The sequence below is a fragment of the Petaurus breviceps genome, unplaced genomic scaffold, assembly GCF_028583685.1.
Source record: "Petaurus breviceps papuanus isolate PSGF00001 unplaced genomic scaffold, PetGlider_PUasm1.0 523, whole genome shotgun sequence".
In the NCBI taxonomy this organism is placed as follows: domain Eukaryota; kingdom Metazoa; phylum Chordata; class Mammalia; order Diprotodontia; family Petauridae; genus Petaurus; species Petaurus breviceps.
Genome location: NW_027186356.1, coordinates 1430658 through 1449365, shown reverse-complemented (window position 1 = coordinate 1449365; position 18708 = coordinate 1430658). Strand labels below are relative to the sequence as shown.

The 18708-nt window shown below is 40.7% G+C and overlaps 1 protein-coding gene across 1 annotated transcript in view; it reads right to left on the bottom strand.

Moving 5' to 3' along the window:
• The window catches only part of SBNO2 (strawberry notch homolog 2), a 232338-nt gene that overhangs the window by 147196 nt on the left and 66434 nt on the right, over positions 1 to 18708 (bottom strand). The window contains exons 2-3 of the mRNA XM_069102026.1: positions 16175 to 16385; positions 3924 to 4003 (exon numbers count right to left, since the gene is read on the bottom strand). Coding sequence (XP_068958127.1) covers positions 3924 to 4003; positions 16175 to 16288 — 194 coding nt within the window. The 5' untranslated portion in view covers positions 16289 to 16385. The remainder of the gene's footprint in view (positions 1 to 3923; positions 4004 to 16174; positions 16386 to 18708) is intronic.

Below are 18708 nucleotides of genomic sequence, written 5' to 3'. Positions count from 1 at the left end.
AAACTCGGAGAACTGAGAACTGAGTCAAAATTATAAGAATACAAATCATTCCCCAATTGATAAATGGTCAAAGGATATGAAGAGACAGTTTTCAGATAAAGAAACTGAAGCTATCTATAGTCATATGAAAAAATGACTATAGAATTGAGGAGCACCTCCTGTTTTCTAGAATCTTTCAAAGACAACAGCTCAGCTATCAATCATATCTCTCAAGTTCTCTCAGGACCCTAAGATGGAACTCAACCTGTTCTGGCTTTGTGAATTAATGAAGGGCTGTCCCTTGTGACAGTCATCCTTACTTCTCTTGGCTAACAACTCCCTACTTGGGGTGGCTAGATGGCACAGTGAATAGAGCACTGGCCCCGGAGCCAGGAGAACCTGAATTCAAATTTGGCCTCAAACACTTAACATAAAAACTAGCTGTGTGACCTTGGACAAGTCATTTAACCCTAATTGCCCTACCTTCACCCTCCAACAAAGCAAAAAAAACCCAAAACAACTAGCTACTTGACATTTTTGTTTTGTCACTGTTAGCCCAAAGGACATTGTCCTAGAGAGAGAAAGGAAAAGCAAAGGAAGAGCTGAGCAGCTCGTGTTTTAACATCATTCCACTGCCATGAGCAGAAGTCCTCCCCTTCTTTGATCCTATTTCTCAAAATATAGCTTTAAAATTAAAAAAAAAAATCAAACAAAAAATCTTTTTGTTGTATTCAGTTATCCTTGCCTTACCTTAGATCATTCTGAGCTTCAGTCCTCCTGACACTCATCTTTTTTTAAAAATTAATTTATTTATTTTTAGTTTTCAGCATTCACTTCCCTAAGATTTTGAATTCCAAATTTTCTTCCCATCTCTCCCCACCCCTACCCCAAGATGGTGTTTAATTTGATATAGGCTCTACAAATACATTCACATTAAAGCTTTCATATTAGTGATGTTGTAAAGAAGAATTAGAACCAATGGGAGAAACCATGAGAAGGAAGAAACAAAAAAGAGACAGAGAGAAGTTAGTATCTTTTGATCTGCATTCAGACTCCATGGTTCTTCTTCTGTACGTGCATAGCATTTTCTATCAACGACTCTTCTTGTCTTAGATCTTTGCATTGCTGAGAAGAACTAAGTCCATCAAAGTTAGTCATCACATAATGTGGCTGTTACTGTGTATGTTCTCCTGGCTCTGCTCACTTCACTCAGCATCAGTTCATAAACATCTTTCCAGGTTTTTCTAAAGTCCACATGCTCAACATTTCTTATAGTATTCCATTACATTCATATATCACTACTTGTTCAGCCATTCCCCAATTGATTGGTATTCCCTCAATTTCCAATTCTTGGACACCAGAAAAAGAGATGCTATAAATATTTTTGTACATGTGGGTCCTTTTCCCATTTGTATCATGGTCTCTTTGGGATACAGACCTAGAAGTGGTATTTCTGGGTCAAAGGGTATGCACAGTTTTATAGCCCTTTGAGCATAAGTTCCAAATTGCTCTCCAGAATGGCTGGATCAGTTCACAACTCCACCAACAATGCATTTAAGTGTTCCAATTTTCCTACATCTTCTCCAGCATTTATCATTTTCCTATTTTGTCATGTTAGCCAATCTGATAGGTCTGATGTGGTGTCTCGGAGTTGTTCTGATTTGCATTTTTCTAAATAATAGTGATTTAGAGCATTTTTTATATGACTATAGATAGCTTTAATTTCTTCATCTGAAAACTGCCTGCTCGTATCCTTTGACCATTTATCAACTGGGGAATGACTTGTATTATTATAAATTTGGTTCGATTCTCTATATATTTTAGAAATGACTGACACACATTTTAAGGAACTATGACAGGCTCTGGTATCCAGGCTGTTTCTTGCCCTTGTCTTTTCAAAATCTAAGTTAGTTGATGAGTTCCCTGTGCAGCCACATCTAATCTCTGTGGACAATGCCCACCTTTCCATCTCTTTAGAATGACCATTTTTTATGCTTCCATTCTTCTGGGCTGACTTTTTTCCCTTTACAATTTTAGTTTGTGGGGTCATAGCTATTCTTTCTCTGAATGCTTTGAAATCTGCTCTCCCAAAATTTAACATGCTATCGGCCTGTACTTGGCTATCCTCTCCTCTACCACAAATTCTACAAGGAAGTGGTTATTTTCTCCCGAGGTTAATAGCACTTCCATCCCAATCAGAAGTGTCTTTTTGTTGAAGAAAAGCATATCCAAAACAATGTACCCCACATTTATTCCTCCATCTCTGGAAGAATCAAATGATCAGTAAAGAAAGCAAAGAAAATATTGGCTGATGCTCTGCTTTTGGAGCATCTGTCTAGATAAGTCAAGTCCCCAAACATTACTCTACTCAAGCCTCTATGGCTGGTCTTGTAGAGTCCTAAGGTCCAGAACTGAAGAGAGCCTTAACACTCATCCACCCCAACCCCTTCATTTTACGAACCCAAGGAGGGCAAAGAACATGCCCCAGTTCCCACTGACAATTAAGTAGGGGTCTGGAATTCAAATACAAGGACTGACTCCAAATCCACTCTGTCCCAGCTGATCCTCCTTCTGTATACATGCCTTACTGGGCTGGGTCTCCCTTTAGGGAAAAGACCATGCTGTATCTTCTATCTTCCTCTAACAACCACCATCGGGCACAGTAACTATGTGTTGAAGAAGTATTTGTGGAATTGAGTTGAAGGGCAGTGATTCTCCCAACTCCTCATTGAGGGATTTCTCAGATTGCCTTGGGACAGAGTTTAATTTATCATCTACAACAGTCTCTAACTCTTGGACTGTCACTTGATTTCTCACATAGCTGTGCCTTCATTATGACATGTCCACAGAGCAGAGCAGTCATCTTCAGAGGCCCACAGAGTTCTGCTACCCTCTGATCACGTTACAGAAGGCATTCAGCAGATAGATGAAGCTGGGATGGGAATCACAAGACCTGAGCTTCTTCCCAACTCTTAATGCTGCCTCAGTGTGACTCCCTGAGTCGGGAGTTTCTCTTCTCCAGGACTTGGGGGTTTAATCTTCAAGTGGCTACAATTATATTTTAGGAGAAGATTTCTAAGATGTACATTATTTCATTTGACCCACTGGACCTTGTGAGACCAGTACTACAGGACTTTTAAATTTTCTTATGGTTCTAAGTCTATGACCCTAAGGCAGCTCCTGGGGCACCATAGTGCACAGAGTGTCCCGCCTAGAGTCAGGAAGACCTGAATTCAGATTTGACCTCAGACACCAACTAGCTGTGTGACTCTGGGCATATAACTTCACGTCTACCTGGTTGTGGGGATAACAGCACCTACCTTGCAGGGCTGTTGTTTAATAAAGCGCTTAGCATAGTGCCTAACACATGGTAGGTGCATTATAAATGCTGATCCCATCCCTTCACCTATGGTCTCTACTTTACAGTAGGGGACATAGGGTGAGGAAAGGTTAAGTTGTTGCCCATGATCACATGGCTAGGAGAGGGAGAATTTAAGCCCAAGTCCCTTATGATTCTGAGTCCAGTAGACCAAAATGAAGACTAGATCAGATGACCTCAGAGGTCCCCTGCAAACAAAATTCTGTGACTAGACAAAAATGGCGATTCTTAACAGCTCTGACAATCCATGAATTTCTACTGTCACATGGAACTCATGACTTGCAAATTGTATTTAGTAATTTAAATGCCTACAACAATAAGATCTATTTTTAGACATGTTTTAAGAACATAATGTTGGAGAAACCCCCATTTCCGGCCTCTTCTCCAAGGGCCATTATTATTCCAACACAGAATAGTTTGTAGAATGCTACAACAGGATATTATAATTTTATTCCCATCAGTTAGTGAACATTGTGCCTGCTTGTTGGAGCAGGCCAAAACAACAAACAAACAAACTAGGAAAACAGGTGAAGTGAGGGCACATCCAGAGGAGAAGGGCACTTACTGGTTTTCACTGGTCAAGGGTGGGTAAGGTGCAGATGGATAGGCAAAAGTATTCCACCAAGGATAATGCAGCATCGAGTTCTGAAAATACAGCAACACCAAAAGAGTTAGATTTTGAGTGGCGAAACATAAGATATCAACTTGATTCAGCAGATGAGGTAGCTAACACTACTAGTAGGCCAGAGATGAAGGTCCGGGAGCATAAACTGGATCTTAGGCTTAGGAAGAACTTCAGCAAAGACCTACTCCAGCCTCCCACCCAATTCTGGGAACCCCTAACAAGCCACCGTCCAGGCCCAGCTCAAACCTATCCAGATACCAGGAAACTCACCCTCGGAGGGGGCTCATTCCAATGTTAGACTGCTAGAAAGTTATTCCTTCCACCAAACTGAAATGTACTTCCTTGTACCTTCTGTGCCATGAAATGAAGCCCTTGTTTCCTGTTCACTTGAAGTCAATCTCTTTAATTCACTGACTTATCTGCTCATTGCATGACCATTTCTCATATGCCTATTCTTTTTGTGCCTGTGTTAGGCACAAAAAATGAACAAGATACTAGAGTTTTATACCTCTTAGATACAAGAGCTTGGAGTTTAGTGGCAGGCATTCATGCAGAAATATGTTTAAAAGGAGAATATGACTGACATATTAGAAAGTTACAGAGTGGCATAGGAGTTTGGAGGAAGAAGAAATCACTCCTAGTTTGTAGAGGTGTGGAGGATACAACCATATAAAGCAAATAAACCCTTAAAAGATATCTACAGGTGATAACAAAGGTGAGGCCCCCACCACTGCCAATCAGGAAAACCCAAAACATGAAATGTGGGAACTGGAAGAGACATAAGAAAATAAGACAAATACCACAGTAGGAAAGGACCTGAGAATACAGAATATTCTACTAAGAAATGCTGTTTTATCAAATAGGTTGTTTCTCTGTAAAAGTGTTTCATACCATAGGGAAACTGCCTGTTTAAAACAATTTAAGAGACTTCCTAGATCTTAAAAGAACAGTAAGTGGCACGTAGTGGGCGCTTAATAAATTTTAATTGCATTGAACTATATCATATATTGTACTGAAGTGTAAATTGTCTCATGAATCTTTTCAGCTCCGTAAGGGTAGGGATCATTGATTTGGCTAGTTCATAGAACCTCTGACTCTTAGAACTGAAAGGGACTTTACTCAGGGAGCCCAACAAGTTCAATGTTTGTGTGATCCCTGAATTCTATCTACAACTTCCCAAACAAGTACTCACCCAGCCTCCATTTGAATAACACCACAGACTAACAACGGCAATGAAAAACTCACTACTTAGCTTCCATATTTAGAAACTGTCCAGGATAAAGCTGAGTACAGAGGGGCCATCCAAAAACTCCTCACTGACTGATACGCTGATCATTTTGAAAGCATTAAATGACTAACATCTTGCCACAAAATTCTGCCAATTTCCCCAAATTCCTTATCAAGCTCCTGTCACATCTGGCATCCTTCTCTTTAGCTCCACTTTATAGATGAGGTCAAAAGAAATCCCCAGCCTTCACAGGTTAACCCCTAGAAAAGTCTGCTTACTCCTTGTTCCTCTCAGTTCTAATCATTCAATTATATTTCAATAGGGAGTTGTCAGAGGAAAATCATCACCCAAAAGGGACACAAAACTGAATCTATCTTTGACACAGGCTGAAGACTTAAGACCTGTGCTGTAGATCACCTTCAAGAAAGGGAGATTGATCTCTCTGTCAGAGGGGCACACAGACCTATTGATGAATAGATCTCTGAACACCAGCAGAGAAACATGTGTATGGTTTACAGTAAATACTGCTTACCCAATGACTAAACATATCCCCAGTGATTCAGCAAGGAATAATGGGTTCCTTTCCTTATCCATGATAACATATTAGGTAAATATTAATAGATCCAGGAAAAAAAAATACAAAAATCCTCAGTCTAGCAATTAAAGCTCTCTAAAACCCAATCCCATACAACAAACATTTAAGTACCTTATAAAAGCAAGGAAGTAGGCATCCACTTACCTTTCTAGTCTGATTTCATATTACTCCCTTCAAGCACTCTGTAATTCAAAATGGACTGCCAGTTGCTCCCCATACATGGAATTTTTTATGTATTCATCTCAGTACTTCTATCCCACCCCAGCAGATATGTACGAGCCTTAACATAAGGGACAGATTCCTTTAAAACCCCAGCCCTCTACACCCTGCTTTAAACAGGCAACACTTAAATTAGTACTTGTTGGAATGAAATCAAAGTGAGGACAAAGATGTTACCCAGGGATTCAAAAATGATTTTGGGGTCACTTGGCTATTTCTTTTTTCTACTTTCTTTTCAGAGCCAAGATTTTGGAAGAGGGGTGGATGCTCTGGTCACTGAATTCAATACACATTTCTGAATCTCACAAGTAGGCTCTACTCTATGAAACAGAAAGGAAATTAACACATTAAATATCAGAGCCTTCAGAAAGGGCCTAAGAAGATAGTTCAGAATTTGACAGGTCTTACATTTAGACCAGAGGTTTTATCAGCAAAATTGCCCTAGTCAGGTGAAAATGTAATTAGAAAATGTTTAAAAAAGAAATAAAAATACAACATAGATAATAATTAATAGTTTTCTAAGTCAATCAACAGAAAGGATTCAAATTTATTTGACTCTGACACCCCTGATTTAGACCAACAGCTTATACCATATACAACAAAACAAACTCCAAATAAATACCTGACTTGAATATAAAAGGTTAGATTGTAAACATATTATAGGAGAAGACTATATCTTTCATAACAATGGACACAAAAAGAGTTCTTGATCAAACAAGCGATAGGGATGATAAAATGGACAATTCTGACTACATAAATAGTGAAAATTTTGTCCACAAACAATATTATTGCAGTTATAACAGAAGGCAAACAGGTAACTAGGAGAAAAATCTTTGTAGCAAATTTCTCTGAAAAAAAAAGTCTACCTGTGATACACACTGAATTGATACAACTATATTATAAGAGGATATATTCCTCCATAGATAGTCAAAGGACATGAACATACAGTTCTTGAAAGAAGAAATGCAAATGAACAACAATTATGTGAAAAAAAAAAGTTCCAAAGAAAGGGCAATTCAGTCAAGTGTGAGATTCCACCTTGCACCCATCAGATTGTCAAAAGCGACCAAAAAAAAAAAATGCCACTGCTAGAAAGGCTGTGAGAAGACAGGAACACTAATGCACTGTTCATGGAGCTGTGAATTGGTTCCACCATTCAGGAAAATAATGTGGAACTAAACTGTGCACTGTAACATATACACAGTGATACTACCACAAAAAGATAAAAGACCAAATGAAAGGACCCATGTATTTTTTTAAATTTTTTTTTTTTTTGCTTTTTGGAGGGCAATTGGGGTTAAGCAACTTGCTCAAAGTCACATGGCTAGTTTTTTTTGTGTTAAGTGTGAGGCTGGATTTGAACTCAGGTCCTCCTGACCCAGGGCCAGTGCTCTATTCATTGCACCACCTAGCCGCCCCCATGTATTTATTTATTAAGGACTTAACTATGTGCCAAGCCTGTGCTAAATGTACTGAAATATTTATAGCAGCACCTTCTGTAATAACAACAAACTGGAAACCAAATGGGTACCTATTAATTGAGGAACAGCTGAGTTGTGTCACAGAAATGGAACTGATATTACAGCACTGTAAAAAATCATGAGAGACAGATTTGGTGACACCTGGAAGACTCATGTGAACTAATGCAGAGTGAAATGAGGAGATCCAGAACAATTTCTATGATGACTACAACACTTTAAAAGGAAAATAACTTTGAAAGATCTCAGAACTCTGTTCAATGCAATGACCAACCATGACTCCAGAAGGCAAAAGAACAAGCACACTTTTCACCTCTTGGCGGAGAAACAGAAGAAGCTTTGTTTTCAGACAAGGGCCAATGTATCATTTTTGTTTGTTTGCTTAACACTACTTATTAAAAGAAAAGATTGTCATTTGGGGCAGGGAGAGACTTTTAGGGACAAACAGGGGGAATAGTGATAATGATACCTCTCCCCCTCCAAAAAGAGGAAGGAAAGGAAGGAGCATCGATGAAACATTTAAAAGTATATTAGAAAGATCAGCAGTAAGTTCAGAAGATGATCAAAAAAGCCGGGGAATGTGGGTGCTCAATTTAACATATACTTTTTAACAGAGATTCGTGATCTATATACAACCCTTTCTTTTCTGCTCATCTTGGCAAATGGAAATGTTCACGTTGGCTTGTGTCTCTGTAGGTTTTCCCAGTTGCTTGGTTAGTTGTCCTTCCTTCTCAAAGAGGATCAAAATGACATCAGTATGTTAGAGTCAAGTTACAGTGCGTTCAACTGTGGCTCATCAGACCAATATGAGTTGGGAATGCTCTACCACAGGTCAAGCACAAATAGCCCATGTGAACATTTGGGATGGATTTTCTAAATGTGAGCATCTAGATTTCAAAAGAAATACATTCTTTAAAAAATGACAAAGGTCAAACTAAAAGGGACCTTAAAAAACAGACCATGAGAGTTTGGGGCGGGGGGAATGGATCTCAGAATATAGAATGCTTGAGATGAAAAAGAATTTCAATTATCTAATCAAATCACTCATTCCAAGAAAAGAAAGAGGTCCAATAAAGGGATGTGACTTGTCTAAGGTAAATTGTATTGGTAAGAGGTGCCATCAGAACCAGAACTCTAGGCTGCTGCTCTTTTTATAAATGCTTTCTCCTACTGTTCTTTGTACAAATACCTTTGATGGAAGATCAGGCAAAAAGAGAAGCATGGGGAAAACATGGTGTGGAGGTCGGTCTGGGTCTGATACAGAGCCCACAGTCAGTGCTGAGTTAGGGAACAGAACCATGAAAAGAGGCCACTCAAGTCCTGCAACTGCGAGCTGCCAGGGCATCGGCTACTGTTTCCTCTGAGCTGCCCAGGCTAAGAAAGACCATTCACAATTCACTTGCACAATGGGACAGAGACAGGACAAGGAGAGGCCTCACAAAATTCAAAAGGCTCCACTGTAACTTAATAATAGAAAGTGAAACCAAATTAGCCTTCTATCTCCCAGGCTACTTTCTTTCACTGGCTGTCTCCCATGCCTGGAACTCTCTCTCTCTCAGATTCCCTGAAAGTCCCAGCTAAAATTCACCTTCTCAAAGAGGCCATTCCCAACCCCGATTGATGCCAATATCTTCCCTCCACTGATTAGGTCCAACTTTTCCTGCCCACAGCTTGTTTCTACATAGTTGTCTGCACGTTGTCTCCCCTAGCAGATGGGGAGCTTCTCAAGGCAGGGCCTGGCTTTTGGCTTTCTTTGGATCCCAGGACTTGGCACCTTTCTGGGCACAGAAGAGATGGCTAATAGGTGTTTACTGAACGATTAACTTTATAATTATTTTCTCTATGCTTTTGCTAGGTAGGATTTTCTTTTACACCTTTCCTGGGGGCATGGTTGCCAAGAAGCACAAAAGCTCTAAGGATGGTCTAGGGTCTGAGCTTGGGTCTCTAGACTCTGGCTCTAATGTTTCTTCTCTACACCAAGACATGTCACAAAATACACATATGAAAGTGGAGTTTAAGCAGGCAAAATCATGCAACCTCCAAAATATTTCTCTTCTTCACAAAGAAATTTGAAGAAATGAATTAAAGCCTGTGCATCTGACTGACATCAAAGGGAGTCCAGGGTTTTAAAAGGCACTAAATTTTAGTTAAAAGCACTAAATTGTCACCATTAATAATCTCTTGCATTGTGCAGCACTTTGCAACTTGTAAAGCATTCTAGGAGTCACGGCCTACTCAAAAGAACACTCTGAAATAAAGAGAGCAGGATGTACAATGCCCATTTTACAGATGGGGAAAGTTAGGCCAGGAGAGGCCACAGGGTTTGTCCCAACTCAGAAGCCTAGTAGATGACAGAGCCTAGGTCTCCTACGCTGAAAAAGTTAGTGTTTCCCACTACCAGTCCTCCTCTCCTGCCCCCCTGCAGAAGGGGATATGCAATACTGCACAAACTTTCAGACACAGCTGATGTGTTGGCTAATTTTGTTAAAGTTGCTTCCTCCCCTCCCCTTTTTTTTAAATTTTTGATAAGAGGGATGGCTCACTGGATTGAGCAGGGGGAAGGATATAACTCAGAAATCAAGATGATATAAAAACAAGAGAGCAATTAAAATAAGATGCTAAGAATCCCAGGTTCTTTCCCCAATACAATGCTGAAAGTAATGAGTTGTGTGGGTGAGATCCCAACCATAGCATCCTACCTCAGACTCTTGCTGTGGAACCAGCGGTGACTCACTTCTTCTCCTAGAGACTATTTCCCCATTCTGTCAATGGGGATGGGGAGAATGCTGGCCTTACATCCCGCACATGCTTATTTGGACAAAAACACTCTGAAAGCCTTCATGTGCTTACCATATGAATCATAATAATTATTATTATAAAGTATTATATAATATAGAAATTTTATATCAGTAATATTTATATAATATATAATAAAATTATATATAATAATTCTAAAATGCAAATCACTATGATCAATTAACCTGAATAATATTACACAGATACCTGCATGCCTCTGGTCAAGTCATTTTTCTCTGCATCTCAAGTTTCCTTATCTGTAAAATGGGGACACTATCTGCAGCACCTAGTTCCCAGAATGGTAATGAGGCTCAAATGTGATAAGGTACAGAAAACCCTGTACTTCAATATGGTTCCCAAGAACAATCGTCAGGAGATCTATATTCAAATCCTACTTTGTTCCTCTTACTAGATAATTTGAAAAAGGCTCCATCTCCTCCACCCACAGCTTCCTCCTCTAGACAATGAAGGATTTGGCTAGGTCACCTCTATTCTCCCTGCTATGGAGCTAGGGATCCCCCAAAGTTTTCCAGGGCCTAGCCTTAGCCATAATCTTCACATGCTACAAGAACAGATATTTGTGGACTCTCGGACTCTGGACCACATTAGTGTAGAAAGCTATAGGAGACTTTGACAATGTGTCAGGTGGCTCAGTGAAATTTACTAGTAAGAGACTTCGCGGGGCAGCTCAGTGGCACAGTGAATAGAGCACCAGCCCTGGAGTCAGGATGACCTGAGTTCAAATTCAGCCTCAGACACTCAACACACTTACTAGCCATGTGACCTTGGGCAAGTCACTTAACCCCAATTGCCTTGTCTTCCCCCTTCCAAGAAAAAAAAAAGAGGGCAGCTAGGTGGCGCAGTGAGTAAAGTGAGTTCGGTTCCGGCCTCAGACACTTAACACCCACACAAAAAAGACCAGCCATGTAACCTTGGGCAAGTTACTTAACCCCAACTGCCCTCCAAAAGGCAAAAAAAAAAGAATTGAAAAAAAAGAGAGACAGACTTCGCCACCCATAGAATATAAATGGCCAATGGAAAGATGAATATGGGACCACACACACACACCCCAGGGTCAGCTGTGATACAATAGATAGAAAACTACATTCGGAATTGAGACTTGAACATGAATTGTTGGTCTGCTACTTAAATGCCTGTGAGACTCTGACCCAGTCACTATCCCTCCCTAGACTTCAAGCTCCCTCCATGTAAAATGAGGTCTAGAGTAGAGGACTAACATCCTTTCCAGTTCGAGATCTTATAGAACGATAAAGTGATGGATTCACTAGTGTACTGTCCAGACATCTGCTAGAGCTCCCTCACTCTCTCTTTGACAAAAACAGGGCAGCTAATAACTTCCTGACTTGCTTTAATGATCATTCCAACCTTTAAAAGGTTGAGGAACTAATGAGTCTACCAGCTGCTCTGGGCCTCCTTCTTACCACTGAGGAAGAAGTGGCTGCTGAGGCAGAAGGGGGAGGGGTGGAAGAGCCAAATCAGTCCTCCCTCTTAGAATAGGTGACAGAAGAGGGGCAGAAAGCCGGGTGGGCATTGGCCCATAAGCAGCCTTCTTACCTCCAGGAGGTTTAAAAAGCTGAGAGGAAAGCTAAGGAAGATGAAGAGGCCTGTAAGTCTAAAGGGGATATCAGACCAGGAGGGATGGGATGCTTTCCAAAATGAATTCTAAAGACATAAAGAGGAACAATTATGATAAGAAGGGGAAGCTGTTAAAAGAGATGGATGTAGCAGACTCAGGGGAAACTCACCAAACAATTCATATTTTAAAAAGACATGGGCAAAAGCCCAGAAGAGTGACAGCAGACAGGGACACTCCATTCCTTCAAAGTGGTGCCAGGGGTGCCACGGTGAACTAAGAAAAATGGGCCTAAGAGTGACACTCGAGGATCCAGCAAGATCAGTGAAAGATAAGAGCTATCCACACTGCCTGGGATGGGAAGGATGATGAAAACCATCAACAGAGACCAAGCTGCTCCACCCATGTTTTCTTTCTCTTTTCTTTGCTAAAATGAATGACCTGGAAAGGACAGAACAAAAACGCGTAACAGCAACTGGGTACCCAAGATAAGCCGGGAGATAGTCAGGGAGCACCTATTATGCTGGGTGAGCTCCCGTTACCCGGCCCTGCTCAACCACATCCTAGGGCATTGAGCAGGAAAAAAAAATCCTGACAGGTGTGGTGCTAAGCCACTGTCAGTGATCTCTGAAAGATCCTGGGTAGCTGGACAGGTGAAGCAGCATTAGAGAAAAACTAGCTTTGTTCTGATTTTCAGATAAGGGCAAAGAATGGAATCTGCAAAATATTATAGCTTGACCAAGCTTGACTTTGGCCCCTGGCAAAATTCTACCCTCTCTTTCTCCCCACCCCTCCCATTCTTTCCTCTTCCCTCCTCCATGTGTCTGTCTGTCTCTCCATATCTGTGTGTACAGTACAGTTCTATCACATGTGTACACACACACACACACATTCTACAATGTAAAATGATATCTATCTAAATTTTTTTCAAGAGATGGCTTGCTGAACATTTAGAAAAGGAAGTGGTGATCACACAGTCAACCATCAAGAAAAGGTCATGTGGCACCATTATTTCCTTTTACAACAAAGCTACAGGAGGGGAATGCTACAGATACAGCTTAACTTCGATTTTGGCTAAAAATCTGACAAAGCTTTTAATGCTTTTATCATGGAAAAAACAGTGAGATGAGAGTCCCATTACACAGAATGAAAACTGCGTTCTCAGAAAGTGATGAATGGTTCTGTATCTCCTTGGAAGGAAGCCTCCAATGGAGTGAGCACCTCATAGATCTGCACCAAATCCTGTGTGAATATTTGTTATCAGTAACATGAATAAAAGCAGTCACAGCATCTTTATTAGATGCCAGGTAGCAGAAAAGGAGAAAGAATAGTTAGTATACAGGATGGCAGAGTCAGGATCCAAAGAGGTCCTGGCAGTCCAAAACAGTGGGCCAAATTTACAGAGAGGAAACTTGATAGGGATTAATGTAAAGTCTTACACTTGCATTACAAAACCGACCTCACAGGTACCAAGACAGAGAAGAGAGGGTTAAAAAGTGAGGAGTGCCATGAAAATGATCAGAAGGTTTTGGTGTACCCCAAGCTCATTTCATCAAAAATGTGATGCAGCAGCCAAGAGTCTGAATGCAATCTGAGCCTACATTAAAAAAGGTGCAGTGGAGGTGGCTAGGGGATGCAGTAAATAGAGCACCAGCCCTGGAGTCAGAAGGACCCGAGTTCAAATCCAGCCTCAGACACTAAACACAAAACTAGCCCTATGACCTTGGGCAAGTCATTTAACCCCAATTGCCCTACCTTCCCCCCTCCAAAAAAAATAAAGGTGTAGTGTCCAGGACTAGGGAGGAGGTCATCCTACAGCACTCAGTCCTCGTTTTATTCTGGGGGCCACATTTTAGGAAGAACACTGAAAAGAAGCCCAGAGGAAACCAACCAGCATGATGGGGGTCTCATGGCCACACATATTTATCCTGGAAAAGAGAACATTTAAGGGATCATGATAGCTGTCTCCAAATATCTCAAGGGCTGTCATGCAGAAATGGGACAACTGAATTTGTTCTTCTTGACCTCAGAGGGCAGAACTAGAACAACGGGCTAAAGCTGCAAACAGAAACTGAGGCTTGGTAGAACTCAAAACTCTCTCACAATCAGACTTTTCCAAACTGAGCTGCCTCCACTGAAGGTCATCCAGTCAAGGCTTTGTTTGTTGGAGATGATTTATAGTTGATCCCTTTTCTGTTAAGAGGTTGTACTAGAGGGCCTCTGACATTCCTTCTGACTCAGTGGTTTGCTTTGGAGTGTCTGTCTTTTTCCCCAACTCTGAGATTCTTCAAATGAACAGTATATAGGTAGGTCATAGTTGGGGAGAGGGTAGAAGAGGGAGAAGTTCTAAAATGATACCTTCTGCTTTCTCATCACAGCTATTCCCAAATACACCTCCCCCCCTCCAATACATCTGCTTTCTCACCCTCCACCCTACTCTTCTACCCTGATCATGAGGGGTAGAGAAATTAGGGAAATCATAGTTTGCTGTCTCTTAGTAATAATGTTAACAGTCCCATTTCTCTAGCACCTTGAGGTACAGGAGGAAGATGGGATAAGCAATATTTTCCCCATTTTACAGAGGAGGAAAAAGTGATTCTCAAAGAGGCATCTGTTCGAATGGAAACTGTGCTAATGAGCTCATGGAAGGTTCTCCACGAATGGCAGCTCTACATTCCTAAAGTACAAACTGATCCCAGAGCAGAGTTCTAAGGTCTTCTGAGGGGAGTGACTTGTGATACTATTACACAAGATGCCTGATTAGAAAGCAGGCTCTCTCTGGTTACCTCTCCAACACCACATCCACAGGGGCCCTTGGGAGGAGAAACCCTTCCAGCTCAGCCAGGCAGCACACACTACAGGGGAAACATTCTAGGGCAGCCATTTCTGAGCCAGGGGATCAGAAGGCATCCCTTGGCCCCTCTGGCATTCACAATACCCATCTCATATTTGTGTTAGAAAAGAAGGAAGCACTTTGTAAGTTATAAGGCGGTCCACAGAGGCAAGAGATTATTGATGCATACCAGGAGGCCCACAATGAAATTAGCAATGGATTATGAAGTAGTAGGAAAGACTCATAAAAGGTAACCAGTTTGTTGATTTGTCTATGTACACAGAAATATGTGTGTGTACAAACATGTACACATACATATAATATACATATACATGTACATATTCACATACATATATCCACATAGAGGCATCATCTCCTCCTCCTTGAGGGCAAGGGCTATTCCACTTTTGTCTTTGTATTCCCAGACTTAATACAGTGCCTTAGCACAGAGTGGGTACATAACAAATGCTTTTTGGTTGAGTATGACAATAATAATTAACCATCTTATACACTGCTCGGTATAAAAAGCCATTTTCTTACTATTGTGTTATAAGAAAGGACTAGGTAAGCTGATTTCAGAAAAACCTGAAAAGACTTACATGAACTGATGCAAAGAGAAGTGAGCAGAAGCAAGAAAACACTGGACACAGTAACAGCAACATTGTGAGACGATCAACTTTGATAGACTTAGCTCTTCTCAACAACACAATGATCTGAGACAATTCCAAAGGACTCATGATGAAAAATGCTATCTACCTCCAGAGAAAGAACTGATGGGGTCTGAATACAGACTGAAACATACTATTTTTCACTTTCTTTTTTTTTTTTGGTTTTGATTTTTTTCCACAAAAATGACTAATATGAAAATGTGTTTTATGTGATTACATACAGATGTATAACCTTTCTCAGATTATTTACTGTCTTCGGGGAAAGAAAGGAGGGAGAGAAAGAATTTAGAATTCAAGATTTTAAAAATAATGTTATAAATTATTTTTACATGTAATTGGGGAAAACAAATAAATTTTTTTAAAGCCATTTCCTCCTGACAACCCTGAGAGGGATGTAGGACCAACCATTTCCCTATTTTCCAAATAAAGAATCTGAGCCACTGAAAAGAGAAATGACCCACCCAAAGTCACACAACTCATGCGACAGCAGGGCAACACAGCACAACACTATGTAGAGGACCTTGGTTCAAATCCTGCTTTTGATGTTTACTACTCATGTGACCTTGGGCCAATCACCAACCGTTCAGATGCTTCAATTTCCTCATTTGCCAAGTGAAGAGACTGGACTAAATGCCCTTGGGAGCCCCTTCTAGTTCTAGATCACTGAGCTTGTCTTTGCTGTACCCCTTCACCTCTCAATGTAGGAATAACAGTCCCAAGAGAAGGAGACACCCATAGCCTTTCTTGTGAAGCCGAGTTCTGGCCTTGGTCTTCACTCACCTCAATGCTGGGCAGAGGGCTTTGGAGGTGGGGCAGACTGTACAGTATATTTCCTGTCTGCGGGGGATCACGTGTTGGATAGTCCCCGTCCATGGCAGGATGCAGTGCGGGCATCAGTCAAGGTCCTGCTGCATGCAGTCTTTGGGGGCACACCGCTATGACCAGGTTGTCGCCAGAGTCTCTATCTCTGCTCCTCAGTTTGCACCATGTCCTAGAAAAAAAAAAGGCAAATTCTGCCATCACTTTCAGAACACAAAGATCATGCCTGGCCTGGAAGTAGGAAGTCCAATATTCGAGTGGTATGAGCCACCCCTGTGTGACTTTGAGTAAGTCACCCATCCCCTCCCAAACTTCAGTTTCCTTTCTCTATAAAAGTGAATAGGACAGACTAGTATCCTAGCTCAGATCTCTTCCTGGTTCTATTACTAGCTCACTGTGGGATTTAGGACAAGTTAGAACACTTTCCTGTCTTAGTATAATGGATAGTGTGAGGGAGGTTGCCACATGGGCAGGGCTACATTTTAATGAGACAAAATGCACATCCTTATTGACAGTCAAAAAAAGAGGGCACCCCCACTCAATCCAAGTTCAAAACCAAGGGATTTCTGTGATGTCAGAGGAGAACACATACCTTTATCTCCGAATCCCTATGGGGTTCCACACCCCAAATTCAGCTAGTGATGTGCTAAGTCAACCTGTGTTTTGGACCTAATAGACAAGCTGAATCTACCAACCTGGCATAAATTAGATTCAATGAATACATTTTTATCTTATGCTGTGTCTCTTTTCATTGCAAAAATGGTATGGACCCTAAGAGTATCATCAGCCCTTGGATGGATTAAGAAGAATGATAAGAGAGGGCTGTCCCTCTCTCAAAGAACCAGGATTGAACCCTTGTATGTCCCCCATAAAATGGGGAGGGGAGGCACTAGTTATGGTAGTGGATATTAGAGAGGTATCACATAGGGTGAGGTTACTGGCTTCAAAGGATCTGGATCAACTTTCTCATCATTTCCAAGAAAGGAATAGAATTAGGTGTGACCTCCAGCCAATTGACCTTATCACTTATTTGAGTGACTAGGCAGGAGGAGTTTGACAATGAGAGTGCAGTTACATCCAACACCTGGTCCCAACTATGGGTAGCCTTTAGTCAGTTGTCCATAAAGATTCAAACAGAGTAGACAGCCAGTGATGTGTTATAACTCTAAGGTTTAATGACAGTCACTCCTCCAGAAGTAGTGGAGAAGTTTTTAAAGTAAAAACTTCAAAGCAAATCTTCTAATTTTATACATAATAACTACTCAGTGCACCAGACCAAGGTAAGATGTATTCACATATTCACCTCTGTGACCCTGACCTTAAACATTTTTATGAGGGAGGGATCCTTTGTCCAGTTTGCAGACGAGTGTTTTATCCACAGAGCCAGATTAGATATCAAATCAGAGCAGGGGATTTGGTCCTGGAGACAAGCTGGCTGTCAGTGCAGGGCACTACATTAAGTATTCCCCTGTATCCTCTGCCAATACAATCATCACTTGAGCAGGGCCATCACCTAACAGCACAACGCCATCCTAACTAAAGAGAACAGTGAAGGCCAAGAAACCATCAAGATTCTGGGGAATCAGACTGTTCCACGTACTCGCAACTTCAACTAAACCTCGTAATTGTGTATCAGAAGAACCACACCACCGCCTGTCACTGACATCACTCTACCTTTTAAGACCAGATACGTAGTTTTGAATTAATACAAAGCAGTCTAAATTTTAAAGTATCAAGTGGTGAGCCATTTGACCTAGAAATCTGGCCTAGGAAAGCTATCAAACAGATAGTAACACAATTACTGACAACTGGGGCTCTCAGAGGCTGGGAACCAGGCAATGATTCCGTGCTATCTAAATTAAAAAACAGAGGTAAGATAATCTTATGAGAAAACTAGTGGTATAAAACTTGATCAGGAGAACCAGATATATATACATTGAGCACACTACTGGGGTAAGATTATATATAGAATAAATACAAACTAAGGAAGCTGAGTCACTCTTACTCCAACAGGGCATAAATAATTTATCTTTCTTAATGTTAAAAGGGAACAAAAGTTCTTCCTTATGTAAAGTTATTGTGAATATAATTTTATTATTCTTATTACATTGAAATAAAATTGATATTTTACATATATATACAGAGAGAACAAGCACCGGATTTTAAATTTGTGTTACCTACCACATCTTATTCTTACTCTCTATTCAGAAAGCTCTGATATGAATCATCATACAAATTAACATTTGTATATCCGTATTTTTAATTAACTGAAAAAAGGGGTTAAGACCTATAAAATGTGAAGACTGCACTAGATTATCGCTAAGGTCGTTCCCTCTAACATTAATAATAGCTAACATTAACACTCCAAAGTTTTCAAAGCTCTCTCTATAGACAGACAGAAAGATAGATAGATAGATGACAGTCAGATAGATAGATAGATAGATAGATAGATAGATAGATAGATAGATAGATAGATAGATAGATAGATAGATAGA